Source organism: Canis aureus, chromosome 22 (genome assembly GCF_053574225.1).
Source record: "Canis aureus isolate CA01 chromosome 22, VMU_Caureus_v.1.0, whole genome shotgun sequence".
Classification (NCBI taxonomy): domain Eukaryota; kingdom Metazoa; phylum Chordata; class Mammalia; order Carnivora; family Canidae; genus Canis; species Canis aureus.
This window is the reverse complement of record NC_135632.1, coordinates 20,771,129-20,793,312: the sequence shown is the minus strand read 5'-3', so window position 1 is coordinate 20,793,312 and position 22,184 is coordinate 20,771,129. Positions and strand designations below refer to the sequence as shown.

Here is a 22,184-nt window from a genome sequence, read left to right as displayed (position 1 = left end):
TGATCCTAAGGTGTCTCCCTAACACACCAGATAGCTGTGGGAACCTATAGTCTTGGCCCCAAGTGTCCTCCATCCCTCTCACCAGGCATCTGAGCACGTGGAGGAGGTGGTTTCTGAGACATTATGGCCTGGCTGATAACACCAATGGTCATTGCTGCTGTCTTAATATTCACGGCCACCGTGAATATTGTCCTTTCACATTGTCTCATTTAATCTCACCAAAATCCTATGGAGAATGGACACTGTGTTCTTGTTTTATAGATGTGGGAATGACGGCTCTGGAAGTTAAATAACTTGCCCAAAGGCACACAGCTAGTGAGCAATGGAGCCTAGACCCCAGTCTGGGTCTGTCTGCCTCCAAAGCCAGGACTTTTAACCACTTCTTGGCCTTTGTTGACTCCAGAAACTATAAGGATGACTGATCTAAATATTAAAACAAATCAGATAGTAAAGCTGTTTGATGAAGGCTTAAGTGATTTAAAGTAGAAACAGACATATTGCTGCACATTCTTTCAACATTTCTTTTTCCAGGGTTGTTTACAACCAGCACCAGTCCCCTCCCCAAAATCTATCTACAAGCCAGCTTCTTTGGGGAGACATTCATTTTTAACCACATTGTTGTCTACACTTACAGAGAGGAAGTAACAAACTGAATTGGAAAAATATGACCCTTGTGACTCGCAGCTGAGATACATTTCCTAATATACAGAAGTTGCATGACAACTTTCTGGGGAGGCAGGTCTCTAGAGACCTACTTAGAGAAAATGAATGGTGCTAGCAAAAGCCTGGCTAACTTCTCGAGGAGGTGTTGATTGAAGTTCATTAGTGAGAAGGAGGATTCGCATCACTCACAGCACATCCAGCTCTCGCAGATGGGCACCATGTGCTGAACACCAGTCAGAGTTTCCAAAAAAGCAGATCTGCACTTCCTTTTGGAGTTGGTTAGAAGAAAATATTGCAGAGAAAGCATTCCAGGCAGGCTGGGAGGGGGTTAAGGTTTGAGTTAGAAACAGTCTGGAACTTGGGGTATGTCGATCCCAGTGTGTTTTGGGGGGTTTGCCTCTGGCAGGGGACTCAGGAAGGAGTGGAGGGAGGATCAGTTGGCTCACTCTAATTGATCAAGGGGCAGGACCCTGGAACACAGACCTAGGTTCACAATCTTGCATGAGGAAGTCTTCAACATTCCCACTATCATGGTTAGACTTTTTGATTGGTGGGGCTTTCTCTAATAAACAGGGTATTTTTGCAATAGCCGTTTTATTTTCCTTATTTATTTTTGCATAGAAAATGCATTTGTAGAAACACATGCATAAATGATGTATCCCACATATATTTAAGTGAGGTAGTGCATGTGAGCACATTATGTATCATCTCGCAGGCAGCAGGTGCTCAATAAATGGGAGCTGCACCCACCGTTTATGCTTTCTGTGTTCACATGAGGCCACTGGGGAGTGGATGCCTTGGCTTGTGCCTACACTAGATCTAGGATGTTCCACCTCCTTCTACCTCTCCCCTAGTCAAAGCAGCTCAGTGCCTGGGCCATGCATTACCTATAGCCCTTAGGGCAGCAGCTGAAGCTGGATTAGAAGGGAAAACGTGTTGTTGGAAACACAGCACAGGCTCCACTGATTTAACCAGTGTGTGCAGAAGCCAAGACCCAGGAGGTTTTGGGGGCAGGAGGAAGGGTGGTTCATTCACTGAGGTGTGTCATCAAGCCATGAAGGAGAGCTCACCCAGGAAACGGTGAACCCACCATTGACTGGAAGAGGGCAGCCCTGTAGGTTGGCCTGAGGAGGAGAAGCAAGAGCTCCCATTGGCTAAGAGGGCCCACATGTCAGACGCCGTGTCTGTGCTTCTCCTGTCACTGATCCCTTTGAGGTGAGTGCGGTTATGCCAATGTCGAGGTTGGCAGCCCTGGTAGGACCCAAAGAAGACACCTTAAGCATTTAGTTCTGGAAACAGGGAGATATGTAGTCATAAATTGAGCATATGTCTGTTGAGTTTTTTCTATTTACATTAAAGTTCTTAGCCCTGGGAGTACTGTGGTGACCATGAGAGAGAGGGTCTTGTCTTCAAATTGGTTAGAGTCAAGCTGCACAGAGAGACAGACAGGTGTGTACATACACACACACACCTAAAACTTGTGATGGGGCACCTGAGTGGCTCAGTTGGTTAAGCATCCAGCTCTTGATTTTGGCTCAAGTAATGATCTGAGGGTCATTAGATCAAGCCCCGCACCAGTCTCTGCACTCAGAGGGGGAGTCTGCTTGAGATTCTCTCTCTCCCTTTCCCCTCTGCCCCCCCCCCCTCAAATAAATAAATCTTAAAAAAAAAATAAGAGCATGCACTAAAGACAGTAAGATAGGAAGTGCTAGGTATATCTGGAGCAGGAGAGTAGTAGTTATGGAGACATTGTCTCTAAAGAAGGGACACTTAAGTGGAGACCTGAAGGCGGATGGTGCTGATTGTGGGGAAGAGCAGCAGGGATGGCATGAACAGGAACCCTAATGCAGGAAGAGTTTGGCTTGGGAAAGGACTGAGGGGTCGCCAGTCACTGTGGCTGGCAGGTGAGGCAGTGGCTGATCCCCCGGGGTCCCAAGGGCCATGCTAAGGAGTTTGGAGCTTTTCCTTAATGAAATGGGAAGCTGTTATAGAGCTTGAAGCCAGGGAGTGGCATGGCCTGATTTATGTCTTGCAAAGACGGCTCTAGCTCCTGTGTATAGAAAGGGGGGGGGGGCAGGTGCCGAGAGGCTGTTACAGGTGATGGATGACGGTGACTGGGTTAGAATGGAGGCAGTGGAGATGGAGAGGCGTGGATGGCTTTGAGATGTAATTTAGAGATGGAATCGACAGGGAGGAGAGAGCGGAGCATTCAAGGAGAGGGATGAGGTGAGAATGGGAGGGAGAAGGGCACAGTGAGCAGCATGGCCAGCGACCAACAGAGGCTGACAAGCAGCAAGGCTGTAGCACCTCGGCTTCTGTTGAACCACCGAAGCCCATCTTGATCCCAATGTCCTTTGTGTCTCATTACAGCAAAATGACGGACAGTTCACGGTGATTCAGCTGGTGGGGATGCTCAGGGGTATTGCCGCGGGCATGAAGTACCTGGCCGAGATGAACTATGTGCATCGGGACCTGGCTGCTAGGAACATCCTGGTCAACAGTAACCTGGTGTGCAAGGTGTCTGACTTTGGCCTTTCCCGCTACCTCCAGGATGACACCTCAGACCCTACCTACACCAGCTCCTTGGTGAGTCCTTCCTGATACTCTCGGATAAAAGCATGGCATGAGTAAAAAGTGGCTGCACGTGGCTGGGCTAGGGACCTGTGGTCAGGCACACTGTGTGGGACTGGGACCTGAACTTCTCTCTCTACTGGGAGAGGCAGGTGCCATATGGAGAAACAATAGCAGCTGGTTGTCCAGGCAAGCATTTGGGCCTAGGCCACAAGGAAGGGTCAGGATGTCTGCTCGGGAGTCCTGGTATTCCTTGGCCAATGGAAAATCATTGGGCATCAGAGGGGAATCCAGGCAGCTGGACAGTGGCATCAGAGACATTCATCAGCAGAAGTAGGCGCTGGTGGGGTTGGGTACTTGGTCACCGGGCAGACCCTTGGTGCCTTTCTCTTCTCCCTCTCTGGGCCTTCCAGACAGCTTGAAGTACCATCTGCATGATGAGTACTCTTATGCTTGCATTTCCTGCTCAGCTTGCTTCTCCACAGTCCGAGCAGCTCCGGTCACCTATGGCCAGCACCTAGCTCATACAGGTCCAAAGCAGAGCTCTTGTTTTACTCCATTTTCCTCCCCAATCTCTGTGTCTCAGTGGTTGCACCAACTCAACTAATGAAGGAAATCTGGGAGTCAGCCTTGATTTCTCTCTGCCTCACCATCCCGTCCAAGCCCTCCATGACTCACACAGGTCCAAATAAAACCTGCTCCTTTCTTTCCTTCTCTACAGTCCCCACCCTATTCCAAAGCACCGTTCTCTTTGACCTATTCCCTTCTAGTAACTTCCTAACTGGTCTCCATGGTTTCCTCTTGTCTCCTTATGTCCACTCCCAATATATTATTATAAAAATAAGAACAATACAGAGAAGTAAAGGGGAAACAAGGTAACCAAGAGACCACAATTGCCCTGAAGCATCATGTAGTAAGTATTTTAGGCTTTGTTGGCCAAGAGGCAACACAGAGGATATTGTGTAGATAATCAAATAACCATTTAAAATATAACCCTTTAAAAAGATATAAATACCATTCTTAGCTCACTGGCTATAAAAATCCAGGTGACCAGTCAGTAGTTTACCAACTTCTGTCCTGAAGCATCAACTTTAATAATCAGGTGTGTCTCTTTTCACATTTTTTTCATTGTTCAAAATTTGAAATTTTTTATTTTATAAAAATGAGATCATACTATGCCTGTTTCTCTGCCTTGCTTTTCTCATGGGCATTCTTCCTGCCAAACTGCTTTTCTAAAAGTTTGTGAACAGTGACTTTCTGCTGGGAATGTATGGTGCCCATCTTCCCACATCCTTACCAGCACTGAAGGTGATCAATCTTTAAAAATTTGCCAATCCAAAGATGAAAAATGACACTTCATTTTGTTTAAGTTTGCATTTTCAACTGACTGTTAGAGATATTACTTTACTGTCTTTTCACACAGTTATTGGGATTCATGTTTCCTCTTCTGTTAATTACCTATACGTGTCTTTACCTATTTTTCTGTTGGGTTGTTTGCTGGTTTCTTAGAAATTTGTAGGAAGTCTTTTTATATTAGGGATGTTAACCCTTTGTCTCCACATACGATACAATTAGTTCCCCTACCCCCCATCTGTTGTCCTTCTGCTATTATTTATGATATTGTTGGGCTTCCAAAAGTGGTTAATAATATTCATACAGTCAATAATATGCATCTTTTCTCTCTACGTCTTCTTGGGTTTTCTGGTTTTCTTAAAAATTTCTTTCGCTCCAAAGTTATAAAGTGCTTTTTAAAGTTTCCTGTACTATCTTATTGGGGGGGTTTCTCTGTATTTAAATATTAAGCACACTTGAAATTTATTTGTTTTTCCCAAGATTTTATTTGGAACAATTTCAAGCATACAGAGAGCTTGATAGAATTTACAGAGAATAGTCATCTATCTACCGCCTATGTTTTAGAATTAATATCTTGCTATGTCTGTTTTATTATATAACTATCCATCTGATCTGTTCCTCTGTCCATTCTTTACTCCATCTTATTTTGTTGGTGCATTTCCAGATTTCATGTTTCTGTTGGCCATCTGTATGTCTTCTTTGGAAAATTATCTATTCAGATCCTTCTCCCATTTTTAAAATCAGGTTGTTTGTTGTTTTACTGAGTTACATGAGTTCTTTATATTAGATATTATTGGATATATGATTTGTAAATATCTTCTCCATTCAGGAGCTTGCCTTTTCATTTTTTTGATAGTGTCTTTTGCTGTGCAGAGGCTTTTTAGTTTGAGGTGATCCCGTTTATTTCTGTTTTTGTTTCCCTTGCCTTTGACACCAGATGCAATACAAAACATTACTAAGATTAATGTCAAGGAGCTTATCACCAGTTTTCTCCTAGGAGTTCTATAGTTTTAGATCTTACATTCAAGTCTTTAACCCATTTTGAGCGGACTTTTGTATATGACATAAGATAATGGTTCAATTTCATTCTTTTGCATGTAGCTGTCCAGTTTTCCCAACACTCTTTATTGCCCTTTCCTCATTGTATATTCTTTGCTCCTTTATTATAAATGAATTACCAGATAGGCATGCATTTGTTTCTGGGCTCTCTATTCTCTTCCTGTTTTTATGTTTTTATGTCAATACCGTACTGTTTTTGATTACTCTGAGTGCTTTACAGGATAGTTGGAAATCAAAGACTATGATATCTCTGGCTTTGTCCTTTTTTCTCAAGATTGTTTTAGCTATTTGAGTTTTCTTTGTGATCCTATGTAAATTTTAGAATAATTTGTTCTAGCTCTATAAAAAATTCCATTGGAATTCTGACAGGGATTGATTGCACTGAATCTGTAAATTGCTCTGGGTAGTTATGGACATTTTAACAATATTAATTCTTCTGATCTATTAAAATGGAATAGTTTCCCATTTGTGTCTTCTTCAGTTTCTTCCTCAATCTCTTATAGTTTTCAGTGTACAGGTCTTTCATGTCCTTGGTTAAATTTTTTCCTAAGTATTTTATTCTTTTTGATACAATTATGAATGGGATTGTTTCCATGATTTCTCTTTATGATAGTCCATTATTAGTGTATAAAATGCCACATATTTTTGTACATTAATTTCATATCTTACAACTTTACTGAATTCATTGATTAGTTCTAACAGTTTTTTGGTGGAACATTTAGGGTTTTCTATATAAGGTATCATGTCATCTGCAAATACAGCTTTACTTCTTCCTTTCCAATTTGGATGATTCTTATTTCTTTTTCTTGCCTAATTCCTCTGGCTAGGACTTCCAATACTATGTTAAATAAAAATGAGGCGAGTGAGCATCCTTGTCTTATTCTTGATCATAGAAGAAAAGCTTTCAGCTTTTCATCACTGGGTATGATATTAGCCATGGGCTTGTCATACATGGCCTTTATTATTGTGAAGTACATTCCCTCTATACCCACTTTGAGAGTTTTCATCATAAATGGCTGTTGACTTTTGTCAAATGCTTTCTCTGTGTCTGGAAGTGATCATATGGTTTTTATCCTTCATTTTTTTAATGCTGTATATGACATTGATTGACTTGTAGACATTGAACCATCCTTGCATCTCTGGAATAAATCCCACTTGATTATAGTATATGATCCTTTCAATGTATTATTGAATTTAATTTGCTAATATTTTGTTGAGTATTTTTGCATCAAAATTCATCAGGAATATTGGCTTGTAATTTTCTTCTTTTTTTTTTTTTTTTATGGAGCCTTGGTCTGATTTTGGTGTAAGGGTAATACCAGTCTCATGAAATGAGCTTAAAAGTGTTTCCTGTAGGGATCCCTGGGTGGCGCAGCGGTTTAGCGCCTGCCTTTGGCCCAGGGCGCGATCCTGGAGACCCGGGATCGAATCCCACGTTGGGCTCCCAGTGCATGGAGCTTGCTTCTCCCTCTGCCTATGTCTCTGCCTCTCTCTCTCTCTCTCTCTCTGTGTGAATATCATAAATAAATAAATAAAATTAAAAAAAAAATTAAAAAAAAAAAGTGTTTCCTGTAATTTTTTGAAAGAGTTTAAGAAGGATATGTATTATATCTTCTTTGAATCGTTGGTTGAATTTACCAGTGAAACTATCTGGTCCTGCACTTATACTTGCTGGGAAGTTTTTGATTAGTGATACAATCTCTTTACTAGGAATCAGTGTATTTATATTTTCTGTTTCTTCATGATTCAGCCTTAGAAGATGGTAAAGTCTTTATTTCTTCTAGATTGTCCAATTTATTGGTGTATAATTATTCATAGCATTTTCTTATAACTTTTTGTTTTCTGAGGTATTAGTTATAATTTCTTTTCTTTCATTTCTGATTTTATTTGCACCCTCTCCCTTTTTTTCTTGGTGAGACTAGCTAAAGATTTGTCAATTTAGTTTCTTTTCAAAGAACCAGGTCTTAGTTCCATTGATATTTTCCATTGTTTTTTTTAAATCTCTATTTCTTATTTATGCTCTGATCTTTATTATTTTCTTCCTTCTACTAGCTTTGGACGTTATTGGTTCTTCTTTTTCTATTGCCTTTAGGTGTAATATTAAATTGTTATTTGAGATCACTCTTGTTTCTTAAGTTAGGCCTGCTATTGCTATGAACTTCCATCTTAAAACCACTTTGCTGCAGCTCAGAGATTTCGGTTAGAAATGAATAAGCCTTAAGTGTACATCTATTGAGTTTTAACAAATGCATATAACTGTGCAACCCAAACCCCTGTCAAGATACAGAACATTGTCATCACACTAGGAAGCTCCCTCATATCCTTAACCATTTCACTCTCATCCCGCCCCCACACCCAGAAGCAACCATTGTTCTGATTCTTTTTCCAACCATGGGTTTGTTTTGCCTGTTCTAGAACTTCACATAAGTGGAATCAGACAGCATATTCTCTTTGTGTTTGGTTGCAGTCTGTGAGAGTCATTCACATTGTTGTGTGCAGCAATAGTTTGTTCCTATTTATTGTAAGTTCACTATTTATATATCTATTCTTTTGTTGATAGACGCAAGGTGTATTTTCAAACTTCTTTTTGAGTATGTATTAGGATGTATATTTTTATGCTGTTTTCATACAGGTGAATAGATAGTTATGTCAATACCATGTATTAAATATATTATCATATTTTATTGAATCACTTGTCATCCTTGTCATGTGTTAAGTTGCATATATGAACTTTGTTTTGATTCTCATTTCTGCTCCATTGATGTATTTGTTTATTCTATGCCCAGCCATATTGTTCTGGTTGTAATAATATTAGTATGAGTTTTACTACCTGGATTATTTTGATTATAATAACCTTAGCAAAAATTTTACTGTTTGGATAAAATAAGTTATCTTTCTCTACTCCTTTAAGAAAGTCTTTGTTAGCTGTTCTCAAATCTTTTCTCTCATATGTGATTTAAAATCACTTTTTCCAATCCTAAAACATGCACATGTATACCTATACTTACATTTGGAATTTGAATGGAACTTGATTTTAACTTTGAAAGGACTGTGAATCACCTAAATAATTATGTGAACCAAATATTTGTATATGCCTTACATTGAAAGTATTTTAGGTAAAGGATTCTCCACCTGATTTTCTTGCATACATTAGTTAGATCATTTATTGCAATTTTTGTTTTTCTTCTAAATGATAAAGCTTACCAACCCCAAGATCTAAGAGCTCTTAGTCTCCTTCACAGTTGTTATGTTAACCTGACTCACTATAATTATTATATTATTTCTCCAGGCTTGCTTTTTATCCAAAACAGAAACAAATAACATGTTTGCTGATGAATTTGTGTTTCTAAAAATACAAAGAATTTATTCACATGAAAAGTTATTTATTGAACATCTACTATGTGCCAGTACTGCTCTGAGGCTAGGCACACAAATAGGATCAAAAAGAGACATTTCCCACACATCACTCACAGTGATGAGGAAAGAGACTTCTCCTTAATGAGGAAAGAGACTTTAGTTAGACACATAGGCAAATAAGTGCAAAATTACCTGTTGAGAGAAGAGCCCTTGTGTTCTGTGAGAACTTGAATAAAACAACAAGTAACAATATAATCTGACTATATCTAGGGGGATGAAGGAGGGCTTCCAGAAGAGGAGATGGTACTCCAACAGATTTGAAGAATAAGTGTTCTAACCTACCCCAGATGAAAGAGGTAGGTTAGAACACTGAGAGATATAAATAGCACATGCAAAGGCCCTGTAGCAACAGAGAAAATGGAACATTAAAGATGTTCAGAGGACCCCTATGCCTGGAATTTGGAAAAAGAGGAAAAATTGGCCAAAGAGTTCAGCAGCAGCTTCCTGGACCCTCATGATGGAACTTAGGGGCTTCAAGCAATGGGGAATCATTTTAGGACTCTGTGTGTGTGTGTGTGTGTGTGTGTGTGTGTGTGTGTGTGTGTGTATGCACACATAGATGGATATACATGACCAAAAGGTGATGAATTTGCATTTTAGAAAAATAACCTGGCTTTTCTCTTGCCTTTCCCTTACAATCTCTTCCCTTCTCATCTTTCAAAACAAAGCAAAATACTTTATTGGCTTTCTTCATTTCATCTTTCACCAAAAGGCCACTTGGCAGGCCCAACCAAGATAGATGTATCAAGCAAAGGAGGCATGCCTAGAATCTAGACCCACGTGTGAGGGAGCTGGCAGCCCAGCAAGGTTGGGAAATTATCTATTTACAGGGAGATTGGGAAATATATTTGAGATAATGGGAGCCATTGGAAAGGGAGATACAAATATGGAAAACATGAAAACTAGAATGAATTACATGGTGTTGAATTGGAATTGAAGACATTGGTGTGAATTTGAGGTTTTTAATATATAAAGAGGTAGAGAAAAAAAATGCAGGGTGAGAGTGCCTCGAAGCTATGACACCACGTACAATACAATTACCTATATGTAGAACTTACAAAATTGTTCCACTGGTTCCTGAGGCTCTGTTAATTATTTTCCCCAATTTTTCTTCTCTATTCCTTATAACTATCTTTAAGTTCATTGATTCTTTCATTTGCCATCTCCATTTTGCTAAAAGAAAGTTCATCTAGTGATTTTTTTGATATTGTCTTTTTTAGCTTTTATCGTTTCTTATTAATCTATCTTTTATAATTTCCAATTCTCAACTGGGGTGTTTTATCTTTTATGCATTATAAGCATATTTTTCTTTACCTCATTGAGCATAGCTATAATAGCTGCTTTAAAGCTGAGGTCGTCCTGAGGCTGGCATCTCTCTTTCCCATGAAAATGGGTCACATTTCCCTGACTCTTTGTATGTCTAGTAGTTGTGGATCACACACATTACGAACATTATGATGTAGAGCCTCTAGGTGCTGTTACATTGATTGAGTGTCAATGCTTCTGATTTAACAGGAAGTGAACTCGGTTAGACTCAGCCTGCACACTGTCATGTCTGCAGTGGGCAACAGCTCAGATTTCAGCTCCTGTGGTTTTCAGTCTGTGTCATCCATGCATGATTCAGGGGTCAGCCAGAGAATCAGGAAAAGTTCATATCTGGAATTTGGGATTCCTTCTTCATGGCTTTCTTGTTTCCAGGGAGTCCTCCCAGCCCCAGCTCACCAGCCACCTTGATTATCCTGACTCCTTCCCTTGGCTCCTCCAGCCAAAAAAGGGATGGGATTTTCAATTGGAGTTTTAACCACAGGGCAGAGGGTCCTCAGAGCAAAATCGCAAAAGGTGAAACTTGCCTTGTGGTGTTCAGTGTCTGGAATGCTTAGATAGTTTTCCTTTATGTTTCTTCCTCTTATTTCCTGTCTCTTCTCTTCTTTTTGTTCTTACTCACTGGAGAGTCTGGTTGTTGGAAGCATCACCCCCCACACACCAAAAGTGGAACCTTCCACTCCTTAACCCTGAATCAGCAGTTCCCTAAAACAATCCTTAAGACCTCTGTATTCCATCTTAATTCTCCTATTTCATGCATTTCTTTCAAGACCTTTAAAACATCATCATCTTCTAATACATCTTGTTTTGCTCTTTAAGTGAAGACCTCATTAATAGCTATTAAAGTTTTCTAGTTTTCCCTATTTGGCCCTCAGCTTTTATCACTTATTCTGTCTTAATTCTCCACCATACTTTTCCCCAGGTCTTCCTTCTTTAAATTGCTATTTCTAGCCCCAGGATCATTTCTTTCCCACCAGGCTCCTGGAATAATGAACAGATAGAGAATTTGTTCCTTTGTGCTTTCTTATGGTTGGAATCAACCCACTAATCTAAGGAGGAGTTCTGAGCTGCTGTGACATTCCCACCCTTTAAGAGGAACAGATACTTGAGCTGGGCTGGGGTCTCACATCTGTATGATTCACAGAACTTTATTTTGGGAAAAAACGTGTCTGAATACTGGAATGAGTGTTCACATTCCCGTTCCCATCTGTCCTGATTTTCCAGGGCAGCCATAACAAAATACCGTAGTCTAGGGGGCTGGAACAGCAGACTTATTTCTCACAGTTCTTCTAGAGCCTGGAAGGTCCAAGATCAAGTTTCTGGCAGATTTGGTTCCTGGTGAGGGTCCTCTTACTGGCTTGCAGATGGTCGCCTTCTCCTCGTATCCTCATGTGGCAGAGAGCAAGAACTCTGGTCTCCCCTCCTCTTCCTCTAAGGACACTGATTCCATCCTAGGGGTCCTGCCCTCATGACCTCATCTAAACCTAGTAACTTCCCCAAGCCTTACCTCCAAATCCCATCACATCGGGGGTTAAGGCTTCAGCACATACATTTTGGACACGAGCATGCAATCCACAACACCATGCTTGTGTGAACAGACCCCTTCTCAAGATTTGACGTCAGAGGTCACATTCTGGTCATTATTCGTCCTGTCATCTGTTACCAAGAGGGGGCAAAAAGGCACACACGTACCAGGAAAGGTGCCACATGTCTGATGAACTCTTTGTATTAGGGGCTCATGTACACACTCACAAACCCCATCTTCACCTTTTATCAGCCATGTTGGTGGACAGAGCCCCAACAGGATCCCACAGATCTTCTCTGCGTGATGGCTTTCCGTTGGTTAAGTCAAAAGCTATACTCCAGCGTGGTTTGCTTTCTTCTTCTCCTCAGTAGAGAGAGACCCCATCCAGTCCCTTTGTGAGAAAAAAAATCTTCCCTCCTTAGTATTCAGCTAGGTTCCCTCTGCCAAAGTAGTGTCAACTCTCCCATCCTTCAGAGCCGCAGGCTGTCTCTCTGAGAAGTCTCCAGCCTTGCTCGGTGCCTTCCCTTGGCCTTGCTCCCTGCAGGCCCTCCCTGTTTCATCAGGAACTGCGCTCCATCTTCAAGGCGCCTCTGATCTCCCTCAGCCCCTTCCCCTTTGCTCCTCCTGCTGCTCCTTCCTCTTGTCTCAGGCCCCAGCCCCTCCCACACCGTGTTTCTGCAGCTTCTGATGCTTTCTGCCTTCGGAACCCGCCGGTCTCTCCTCCTCCTTGCTTTCTCTCTTCTAATGTCTGCTGGCATTCTCTGCCCCCTGCCTCCTCTGTGAACCTCAAACAGAGCTGTTGCCTGGGCATCTGCCCCTCCTGGCAGGAGGCAGGAGCCATCTTCTCAGACAATTTGCCAGCTGCACCTTTGTCCTTCTGTGACAGTTGTCTCCTTTTGCCAGATCTTCCTTACCTGCTGCGCTGCCTGTTGCTGCCCTCCTTTCCCACGTGGAGTGCCTGCACCGGCTCAGGGACAGCTCGGCTGTGGCACTTCCTCTAGGATCTGCCCCTTCTGTGTCAGACTCATCTCCTGCTCACTTCTGGGCCCTGGGCTCCGAGGGCCCATCCTCGCCCTGGGACCAGGGACCACCTCTCCTCGAGGACAATCCGTGTGGGCACCTGGTGCCCGGCTCATCCTGAGCCTGCTGGGGGAGACCAGGCCTGCCCCTATCCCCCTGTGTGCTCTGCAGAGGCCCTGGTTCCCCTGTGATGAATTTCAGTCATCCCATGTCATGATGGGGGCAGGACCCTTGTCTCCTCCTCCCCCATTCCCTCCCCCGCCCCCGTTATTCCCATGAGTTACTGTCTAGGCTGAAGTCTCTATCCTCGCTGTGTTTCTAGGGGACAACATCTGTTTCAGCCACAATACGTTCTGTGCTGAAACCTGTAGGGCCTTTGCTTTCACAGAAAATTGTATTTTAATTCCATGTTATTATGTTGCCCATTTGAGCCCTATCTTCAGCAGTGTCAGTGAGGAAAGGAGCAAAAAGACCCTCTCTAGGACTTTCTTGTTCTCAGACATGCAGTATAGTTCTTTGACATGATAGGAAGAATGCAGGACTTGTATCCAAACTATGCTCCATAAATTTGGACTTAGGTCTCCTCATCCATCAAATGGGATTTGTGAGACAACTTGTGAGATTCATAAGACCCCATGTGCTAAACTGGAAACAACCCCCAGATCTGGTCCTGCCCTGGTCACAGCTTATATGACCATTGTGGGTGTTGCCATGACTGCTTTCCATGCTCTCCCAACCCATACCCCATGGAAGACACACACAGACATACATTCTCAAGGAGAACTCGTAAAAAATAATCCTCTAACTTTCCCTATTCCTAGTCACTCTGAAACAGAAAACAATAAAGCAGAGAGCCTCCAGAATCCCAGGAAAAGATGACACTCACAAAAGACAATTAAGGGCTCTTGTGACAAGATCGCTATGGAAGGATTTTGAAGAAAATTTCTCAGGAGGGAGCAGGAGAAAAGGCAGCTGAGTTACTGTATCCATTGCCACGGCAGTGTTCACATCCCATTGTGCACTAGGAACCCCGGAGAGCTTGTGAAAGCACTGATTTCTGGCCAACCCCTCACCCCCTACAATGGTTTCAGGTCTGTAGGTCTGAGGTGGTGCCCAGGAAGTGCATTCACACAAGCACCCAGATCATGCTGATACCACTACCCGAGCACCACACTTGGAGAGCCACTGCATTGAGACTATTTTAGGGAGCATACTTTTACTTCACATACTTGCATTGCAAGAAATGTCAATTATTTTTCAAAAAGCAAAGCAAGTCTGACAGAGTCCTCATCTTGTCAGTCTGGAAAAGGAAATGTATTTTCCATCATCTTGGAGCTCTTCCTCCCTCTCCAACCCCAGGGGAGTGTGAAGGCCCCGGGGCCACATGTATACACCATATCTCTGTGTCGTCGTTGTCTGGAGCCCCTGTTCCTCTGGTTCAGTTTCACCTTTGTCTGAGGAGGTGGGGAAGGCATGATCCTGGCAGAGGTCCCCACCACAGAGTCCCACACCAGCATCTGCTTCCAGGGCTCAAGGTCCTTACTCCGATCCTGCCACTTGGCTCCCCTAATAACCCAGCTCCCAGAGTCTGATCCCCTCTCCCATCCGTCAGCTGCTTTGGAAGAAACACAAAACAAAACAAAACTAAAAATATTAATCAGCCCTAGAGATCCTGCAGCTGATATTAAAAAGTTGGGGTCAGATCTGTGATTACCTTCAGTCTGGAGATTCTCCTGGTCCATAGAATAAAACTCATATAAATTAACAGTTCAGTCATGTTCATTGTCATGGTCATTAGTGAAGAGGCAGCCCATAAAGTGGGGTTGAACCCAGAGAGTGTTTTCTTGCTTTGGGTTTGTTTGGCCCCCACCTTTTCTAAGTAAACAAGTACTTAAGGAAGGAAGATATTTCAGGGAACCTGAGGGGATCACCCAAGTCTAGGATGGAGAGTTCTTATCTCTCTAGGGAAACTGGCTTGGTAGTCTTTCAAAGGGGCAATCCACGGAGAAAAGATTGATGGAACCAAAACCTCAGCCTTATGCCAGACTCTGAGCCCGACTTGCTCAAAAGAGGGTGAACAATCTGAGCCCCCTTCTCTCTCACATACCCCAGAGGAGAGGTGGACCCACCTCACTGTTCCCCGAAACAGCAGGGGACCAAGGGCGGAGCTGGGAGCACAGGCTTCTCCAGGCTGCCAGAGACTTGCTGTACCACCAGGGGTTGGCAATGCCATTCACAGCCCTCCTGGGGGACAGACTGGGTAGGTGACTCTGTAGTGAGGACGGGAGGACTCTGTGAATTTTCCTAAAGCCTATGGTGAGCAGCTACTGTCAGCAACACGCACAGAAGGCACATGTGTGCTCGTGCGCGCACACACACATACACCCACACGTAGGTAGTACAGGATACACATAGAGATGCGCAAAAGCATAGTCAGAGACACGCAGACAAATGCACACACCTGGACTCCCCAGAGGCAGCCACCCACAGGCACAAACCTAAGCCGGTGCAGGGTGATAGCTGGGCGGTCTCTTTCATTACCGCTGAGGAATGGGTTCCATGCTGTAGTACTGTACTAGACTGTTCTGTTTTTTTTTTTTTTCTTTTATAATGTGCCTAATCCTTAAAAGGTGCAAGGAAAGCAGAAAGTTATCTTGAAGATAATCCTTCCTGCAAGGCTTCAGGAGAAAGCCCCTCTGTCTACACTTTGCAGCTCCGACTTGAGGAAGCTGCTGCTAACTGGGTCACCATCTGCCTGACAGGTTTCAGCGCAGGCTGGGACCTTTGTCCTTCGAACGAGGAAGATCTGTTGGCTTTCTGTCCAGTGACCCCAGGTCCAGCGCTGCTTCTCCCCTCAGTTCCTGGTGGGTTTTTACATTTAAGCCATACTTCTCCTCCCTGTCTGATCCATGGCTTCCCTCAAGAGGCCGTTTTCAAATTATGATTCCTCACTCTTCTTTCAATTATTGAGCTTGGATAACAGGCCATCTCTTGGGTAGATGGAGAGTGGAGAGGAATGAAGACGACAAGCAAGGAGAGGAGGGGAGACCCTTTAATTGCAGCCAGAATAAAACCGAGTCCCGGTCCCCTGGAAATTCTTCTATAGCATTAATTAAGCTGAAGGAGGAATAATTCAAATGCCACTCTGCCCCATGCTCTGCAGCTCAGATCATTCTTCTTCCAGCAGCCCTGCCTCCTCTTTGCTCTGATATCTCTCCCGGGTCACTTTGTCACCACATGCTCAGTTAGGGATATCAGGCCCTGACTGAAATGCCCTTTTGAAGAAGACTCAGCGTAATTATTATTAGTAAGGCCAGTATATTATTAGCACAAGTGAGATGGGGATGGGATTTCAGAACCCCCAGGGGCTGGAGTGAGGCTCGAGTCAGGTTTCTCTGGAGCATATCTCTCTGTTCTGAGCCCGGTGTGTGAAGCCAGGAAGGCAAAGCCCTCCCCTCTCTGTGCCTGTCATCATGCCTGTCACCACAGAGGAGGGGCCAGCTGCCTGGGTGTGGGCCCATGCAGTGCCTCCACTAGCTGCTCACCCAGCCAACACATTCTTGTGAAGCGCTTAGTATGTGCAAAGCACAGCAGTTAACAAAACAGACGGTTCCTGAGCTCCTTGCATTTCCTTCCTGACCAAGAAAAAAAAAAAAAAAGGATGGACATGAAACAACTAATTAAGCAATTAGCTGTGTAATTATGGTTACACACTGTAGGGAAGTATGCATCATGTATATATCACAGGACCCCGAGGAAGGAACACCTGGGCTGAAACCCAAAGATAGAGAGGAGAGAATTTGGGGGGACAGTATGGCCAGTGCCTCATGGGGACACAAACAGGACACAGGCTCACTTCCTCAGCAAGGACAGAGTGTGAAGGCGAGGAGTCTGTTGGCCGAGATTGTGCTCAAGCTCAGAGCGGGGAGAAGCAGCTCTCCTGTAGGAACAGCCATAGGGTGTTGTGAGAGGTGACAAGCTGGGGTGAGTCAGCACCAAGAAGTAGGAACTGTGTGGGCAGCTCAGGTGGGCCCATAGTAGCTTGGATGCAAACTATGAAATCTAGGGTTCTAAGAAGAAAGGAAGAACCAGAAATAAGACCCCAGATGCCAGTCTTCAGAGACTGGGCTGGGGAGCCCTGTGAAGAAATGCAAGGTTGAACTGTGAGGGTGCCTGGGGTGAAGCACTCCCAGTGGAGGGTAGTGAGCCTTCTCAATGGAGGTTCCCATGAGAGTCCATCAAGAAGTCAATGAGCCAATCAATCAAGGATCATTGATTTCCAGCAAGAGGCAAGGACCTCTGCTAGAGAAAGAAACCAACTTTACTTATTTTTAATATGTTGATTGGCAGTAGTATTTGTAAATCATTCACTAAGATGTAGGCTTATTTTCCTGATTCGGTGCTTAGTAAATAAAAGTGTGGAACAATAAGCAATAAGAGGAAGGAGATGGCTTTCAGTGGAGGTGAGAAGGGGATGGAGAAGGCTCCCAGATGAATTAGATAGGAACTAAGCAGTAAAACTGGCCACATAAAAGATACTCATTGAATACTTATAGGCTGGATGGATGGATGGATGGATGGATGATGGGTAAATGGATAAGGCTAGTATGAGGGCTCAGAGCCTGAGAGTTTTCTAGAAAGAAGTAATAGCCTGATCAGAATTAAAGAGGCAAAAAAGTAACTGGTATGCTCATTGGGTAGTGAACAGGATAATTTGGCTGATGTTGGAAAGGGGTGTGCTGGCCAGTAAAATCATGCTATGTTAGTCCTCGAAAGGCCCTGTTATCAGATGAATTGTATTCCCCCCAATAAAAGATACATTGAAGTCCCTACCCCATAACTGGTGACTGTGACCTTATTTGGAAATAGGGTCTTTGCAGATATAATCAAGTTAAGATAGGGTCATACTAGATGAGGGTGGACCTTAAAACCAATCATCAGCATCCTTATTAGATGCGGAAAATTTAGACAGATGCACACAGGGTAAAGATGGCCATGTGATGACAGGGGTAGAGACTGGAGGGATAAATTGACAAGCAAAGGAAAGGCAGGGGTTGCCAGCAGATACCACAAGCTAGAAAAGGCAAGGAAGGATTGTCTCCTGCCGATTTCAGAGGGAGATTAGCCCTGCCAATGCCTTGATTTTAGACTTCCAGGCTGCAGAACTGTGAGACAATAAATTTCTATTGTTTTAAGCCACTCAGTTTATAATACTATGTTACAGCAGTCCTAGCAAGCTCATGTGAATCCTAAGAGACCAACTCTACCCCTATCACTGGGCAGGTGGGCAATCAGACGAGAAAGGATGGAATGTAGTACACAACATGGAAGGTCTTGGATATACATCTGGAACTTACCCACAGTCAGGAGAACCTTACTGCATGATAATTAAGGAAAAGCTAAACAAACAAACAAACAAAACAAACATATTAGAATCCCTGTTTGCTAAATTCATGAAGTGGTGGTACATCTTTGCAGGAGCACTGCCTTCAAAGACCTATGGCCTAAGGGGTTATGCAACAGGGACTTCTCAAGTTCTGAAAGCTCTGACCAGCCCTGAGATTCTGGAAGTCTTTGCAAATCTTCTTCTAGTTCTTCAGGAGTCCTACCATTGGTAGACAAGTTGATTTGGAGGGTGGAGGTGCCTGTCCTGTGCACCTGACCTAACAGGGCCTTCTAACAGGGCTTGGCCTATGAGCCCTCCACGGAGCAGAGCCGCCTCACAAAAAGAGGTCTGTGGGTCTAGCAAATCTCTCTAAGGTGAGGTGTTTCTCCTGGAAAGGGAATGTAGGCCCTTCAACCCAGCTCTCCAAGAGCACACAGAAGCAAGAGTGATTTTCTAAAGACCCCAGTAGCTCAAAACCAGCACTATCAAGACTGAGCATATTGCACTTCCTCTGAGAAAGCAGAATTCCAAATCCAAAAGCAGCCAAGACCCTCTCACCTGGTACAGTTTACAGATCCAGGGGTTAAAAAAAAGAGAGTAGGAGTATGAGGGAGAGAGAAAGAAGAGAAAGCGGAGTGAGGAGGGAAGACCAGGAGGACACCTGATCAAAGGCCACTGGCGAACTCACTTGGCAGATCGTCTAGCTGCAGGGAAACAGGCAGGGAGGATTTTAGAGGTGAAGATTTTATTTTAATCCTCCCACAAAAGCATTCAACTAAACCCTTTCCCTGGGAGAGAATAAGAAAAAGGAAGGGAAGATTCTCTGTGAAAAGATCCACGTAGACCTCCACTAATGTTGCTCACTTAGAGAACACATGCCATCTGGGTGTTTGATAAAAAGAAAACTAAGGAAGGGTCCAAAGCCGTGGATCCGGCTCGTGAATCGCAAGCTGCCTGCCTCTCCTCGCGGCCGGCTCTCTGCTTTGTTGGAGGCGGATAGTTCTTTTCTTGGTGAGCGTGGCTAGGTTCTCAGAGTGACCTGTCAGGGCTTCGTTTGTTTGTTTTTTTCTTGTGGCCAAGGAGCTGAGCAGTGGGGAGACAGAGGCGAGGTGACCCAGCTGACCAGAGCAAGGCTGACCTTCTATTCATTTATCATGTGAGAATTCACCCCTAAAATGCAAAGCCTCAACCCTCCTGTGCCTGGGGCCGGCCCCGTAGCTTCATATCTTGCTGCTTCATGCCAGATGGGTCAAAGGTGCCTGCTTTTGTCCACACGTGTTTTCTGACTTCATGTCTATCAGAGGTGCTTATTCTGGGCACACACCCCAGGACTCTGAGCCATGACTTAGCCAGGAGTGGCCATGGGGCTTGACTTGAAGCTCCAGAATGTTTTTAAACTTCTCTGGAAAGAAATTCGGCCTACCCCAGGGATATAGAAGATGGCAGGAAATCTGGGTGGACTCCACCCCAAAGTGCCAACCAATGTGAGTCCATGTGCTTTTAAAACCAACACCACCAATCAAATGGTCTTAAATGGCTCTGATATTTTACCCTGAGCAATCGAAAGTGCAGAACTTTGGCCAGGAAATGCTGGGGTAGAAGAGGGAGTGGGTGGGTAGAAGGAAGGGGAAGGGGAGGCCCTAATGGGGGAGGGGCCAGTGTACCTCCTAAATTACTTTTTTTCCTATTATACAATATGGTTCTATTATCTTAAAATGATAATTAGTATTCTGCAGTAATTCTCGGTATTAGAAAATTATTTTAGTAAGTAAATAAGACACTATCACTTACAATCCATTATTCAGGGGTTTTTTGGTTGTTTGTATTGGCCTTTGATTCCCATTATCCTACCAGTAATCATTATCTTCAATACAAACACACTAAAGTCATCCTTTCCTTGCTTTATTTTTCAGTGTTTTCATCAAATTTCAAATCATATAGCATAACTCGGTCCAGTAGCTCTAATGACAATTTCAATGCATAGGACTTCACTGCAGATAATTCTGAAGGGTGGTCCCCTCTGTAGTAATAAGGACAAGGATGAATTTTGAGCCAGAAAACGTGACTTGGGTCCTCCTCTGCCAATTATTAACTTGGGGTAAGCCTCTCTGAGGCTCCATTTCATTATCCATCAAATGGGAATAGTAAAGGGATCCCTGGGTGATGCAGCGGTTTAGCGCCTGCCTTTGGCCCAGGGCACGATCCTGGAGACCCAGGATCAAATCCCACATCGGGCTCCCGGTGCATGGAGCCTGCTTCTCCCTCTGCCTGTGTCTCTGCCTCTCTCTCTCACTGTGTGCCTATCATAAATAAATAAAAATTAAAAAAAATTTTTTTAATGGGAATAGTAAAAAAATAGGTAAAAAAATGAGAATAGTATATTATATGTGGTCTATATCACATTATTGTAAAGATCAAAGGAAAAATATCGTGTTGAAGGTGTTTTAATAAATTTCTAAAACCCTATAAAATATAACAAAATAAAAGTTACCATAAAAGCTGATGAAATAGAGTAAGTCATTCTTAATCTCTGTAAAATACATTTTTTTCTCCGATTGGGAGGGGGGGTGTTTGCTCCAATGACACATGATGTGCCAAATATAATTAGCAGTGTAGGAACTAGTTCCATTCAGTAACACAAGTGGCAGGTCTTAATCTAGCAACCAATGCAATGTAAAGAACAGAAATTTGGACAGCAGTGCTATCGAAGCCCCTTGGCTCGGCCATTAACACATTGTGTAACCTGCATGAGATATTTACTTCAAGAGCCTCAGCTTCCTTACCTATAAAATGGGGATTAAAATCTAGGTCTCAGGGTAGCTCGGGTGGCTCAGCAGTTTAGTGCCTGCCTTCAGCCCAGGGCCTGGCCTGATCCTGGAGACCCGGGATCGAGTCCCACGTTGGGCTACCTGCATGGAGCCTGCTCCTCCCTCTGCCTGTGTCTCTGCCTCTGTGTGTGTGTGTGTGTGTGTCTCATGAATAAATAAAGTCTTAAAAAAAATCTAGGTCTCAGTATGATTGTGAAAACTGGAGGATATTAAATATGTAAAGTGCCCAGCAGAGCAGTTGGTGGCCAGTGGATACTTGACAAATGCCCATCTGCTCTCACCAACTCAGGTGCCTCATAAAAATGGGAGTGGAAACATAGCCTGTTCTGTTATAGTGCCTATTCCTCAGTGCAAACTCCCTCATTTGGTGACCAGCAAATGGGGGGAGGATGTCAGCATAATGGGGAAGTCCTATGGTTTCATCTAATCTTGACTCAGGATATTTATGTCTTTTTCAAAAGATTTTATTTAGTTCTTGGAGAGAGAGAGAGATGGAGAGTGAGTAAGCAGGGGAAGGGGTAGAGGGAGAGGGAGAGAATCTTAAGTAGAGCCCATGCTGAGTGAGGAGGCCCACATGGAGCTCCATCTCAGACCCTGAGATCTTGACCGGAGCCAAAATGAAAAGTCAGAGGCTCAACCTGAGCCACCCAAGCACCCCACAGGGTACTTATATCTTAAAGCAATCAGAGACAAGTTTTCTTACAAGGAAAGAGAGAGCCTTAGCATAATAAGAAGAGCTTAAGTAAAAAAAAAAAAAAAAAAAAAAAAAAAAAAAAAAAAAAAAAAAGAACCTTGACAGAAAGATCTTTCTTTTGTGCAAATAGTAGTTTCATGGTTTCCAGAACTGCTGTGTTTTCCACTCTTGTTACCTGGTGAATCTGAAGATGTGGAAACTGAAATATTTTCCTTTGTGTTAAATTTTAATTTGGGAGCAAGGAAATCTACCCTCTGGATCAGATTCGGCATTTTGATGGAACTGATCTCCATGAGATGTGACCGCTGCGCCCCCACCCACCCAGCCACTCCCTAAGGACCTCTG

General features: G+C 43.5%; 1 protein-coding gene across 5 annotated transcripts in view; it reads left to right on the top strand.

Moving 5' to 3' along the window:
• Positions 1-22,184, top strand: part of EPHB1 (EPH receptor B1) — a 474,340-nt gene that overhangs the window by 422,825 nt on the left and 29,331 nt on the right. For all 5 annotated transcript variants that reach the window (XM_077865055.1, XM_077865054.1, XM_077865053.1 and 2 more), the window contains one exon: positions 3,034-3,249. In XM_077865055.1, coding sequence (XP_077721181.1) covers positions 3,034-3,249 — 216 coding nt within the window. The remainder of the gene's footprint in view (positions 1-3,033; positions 3,250-22,184) is intronic.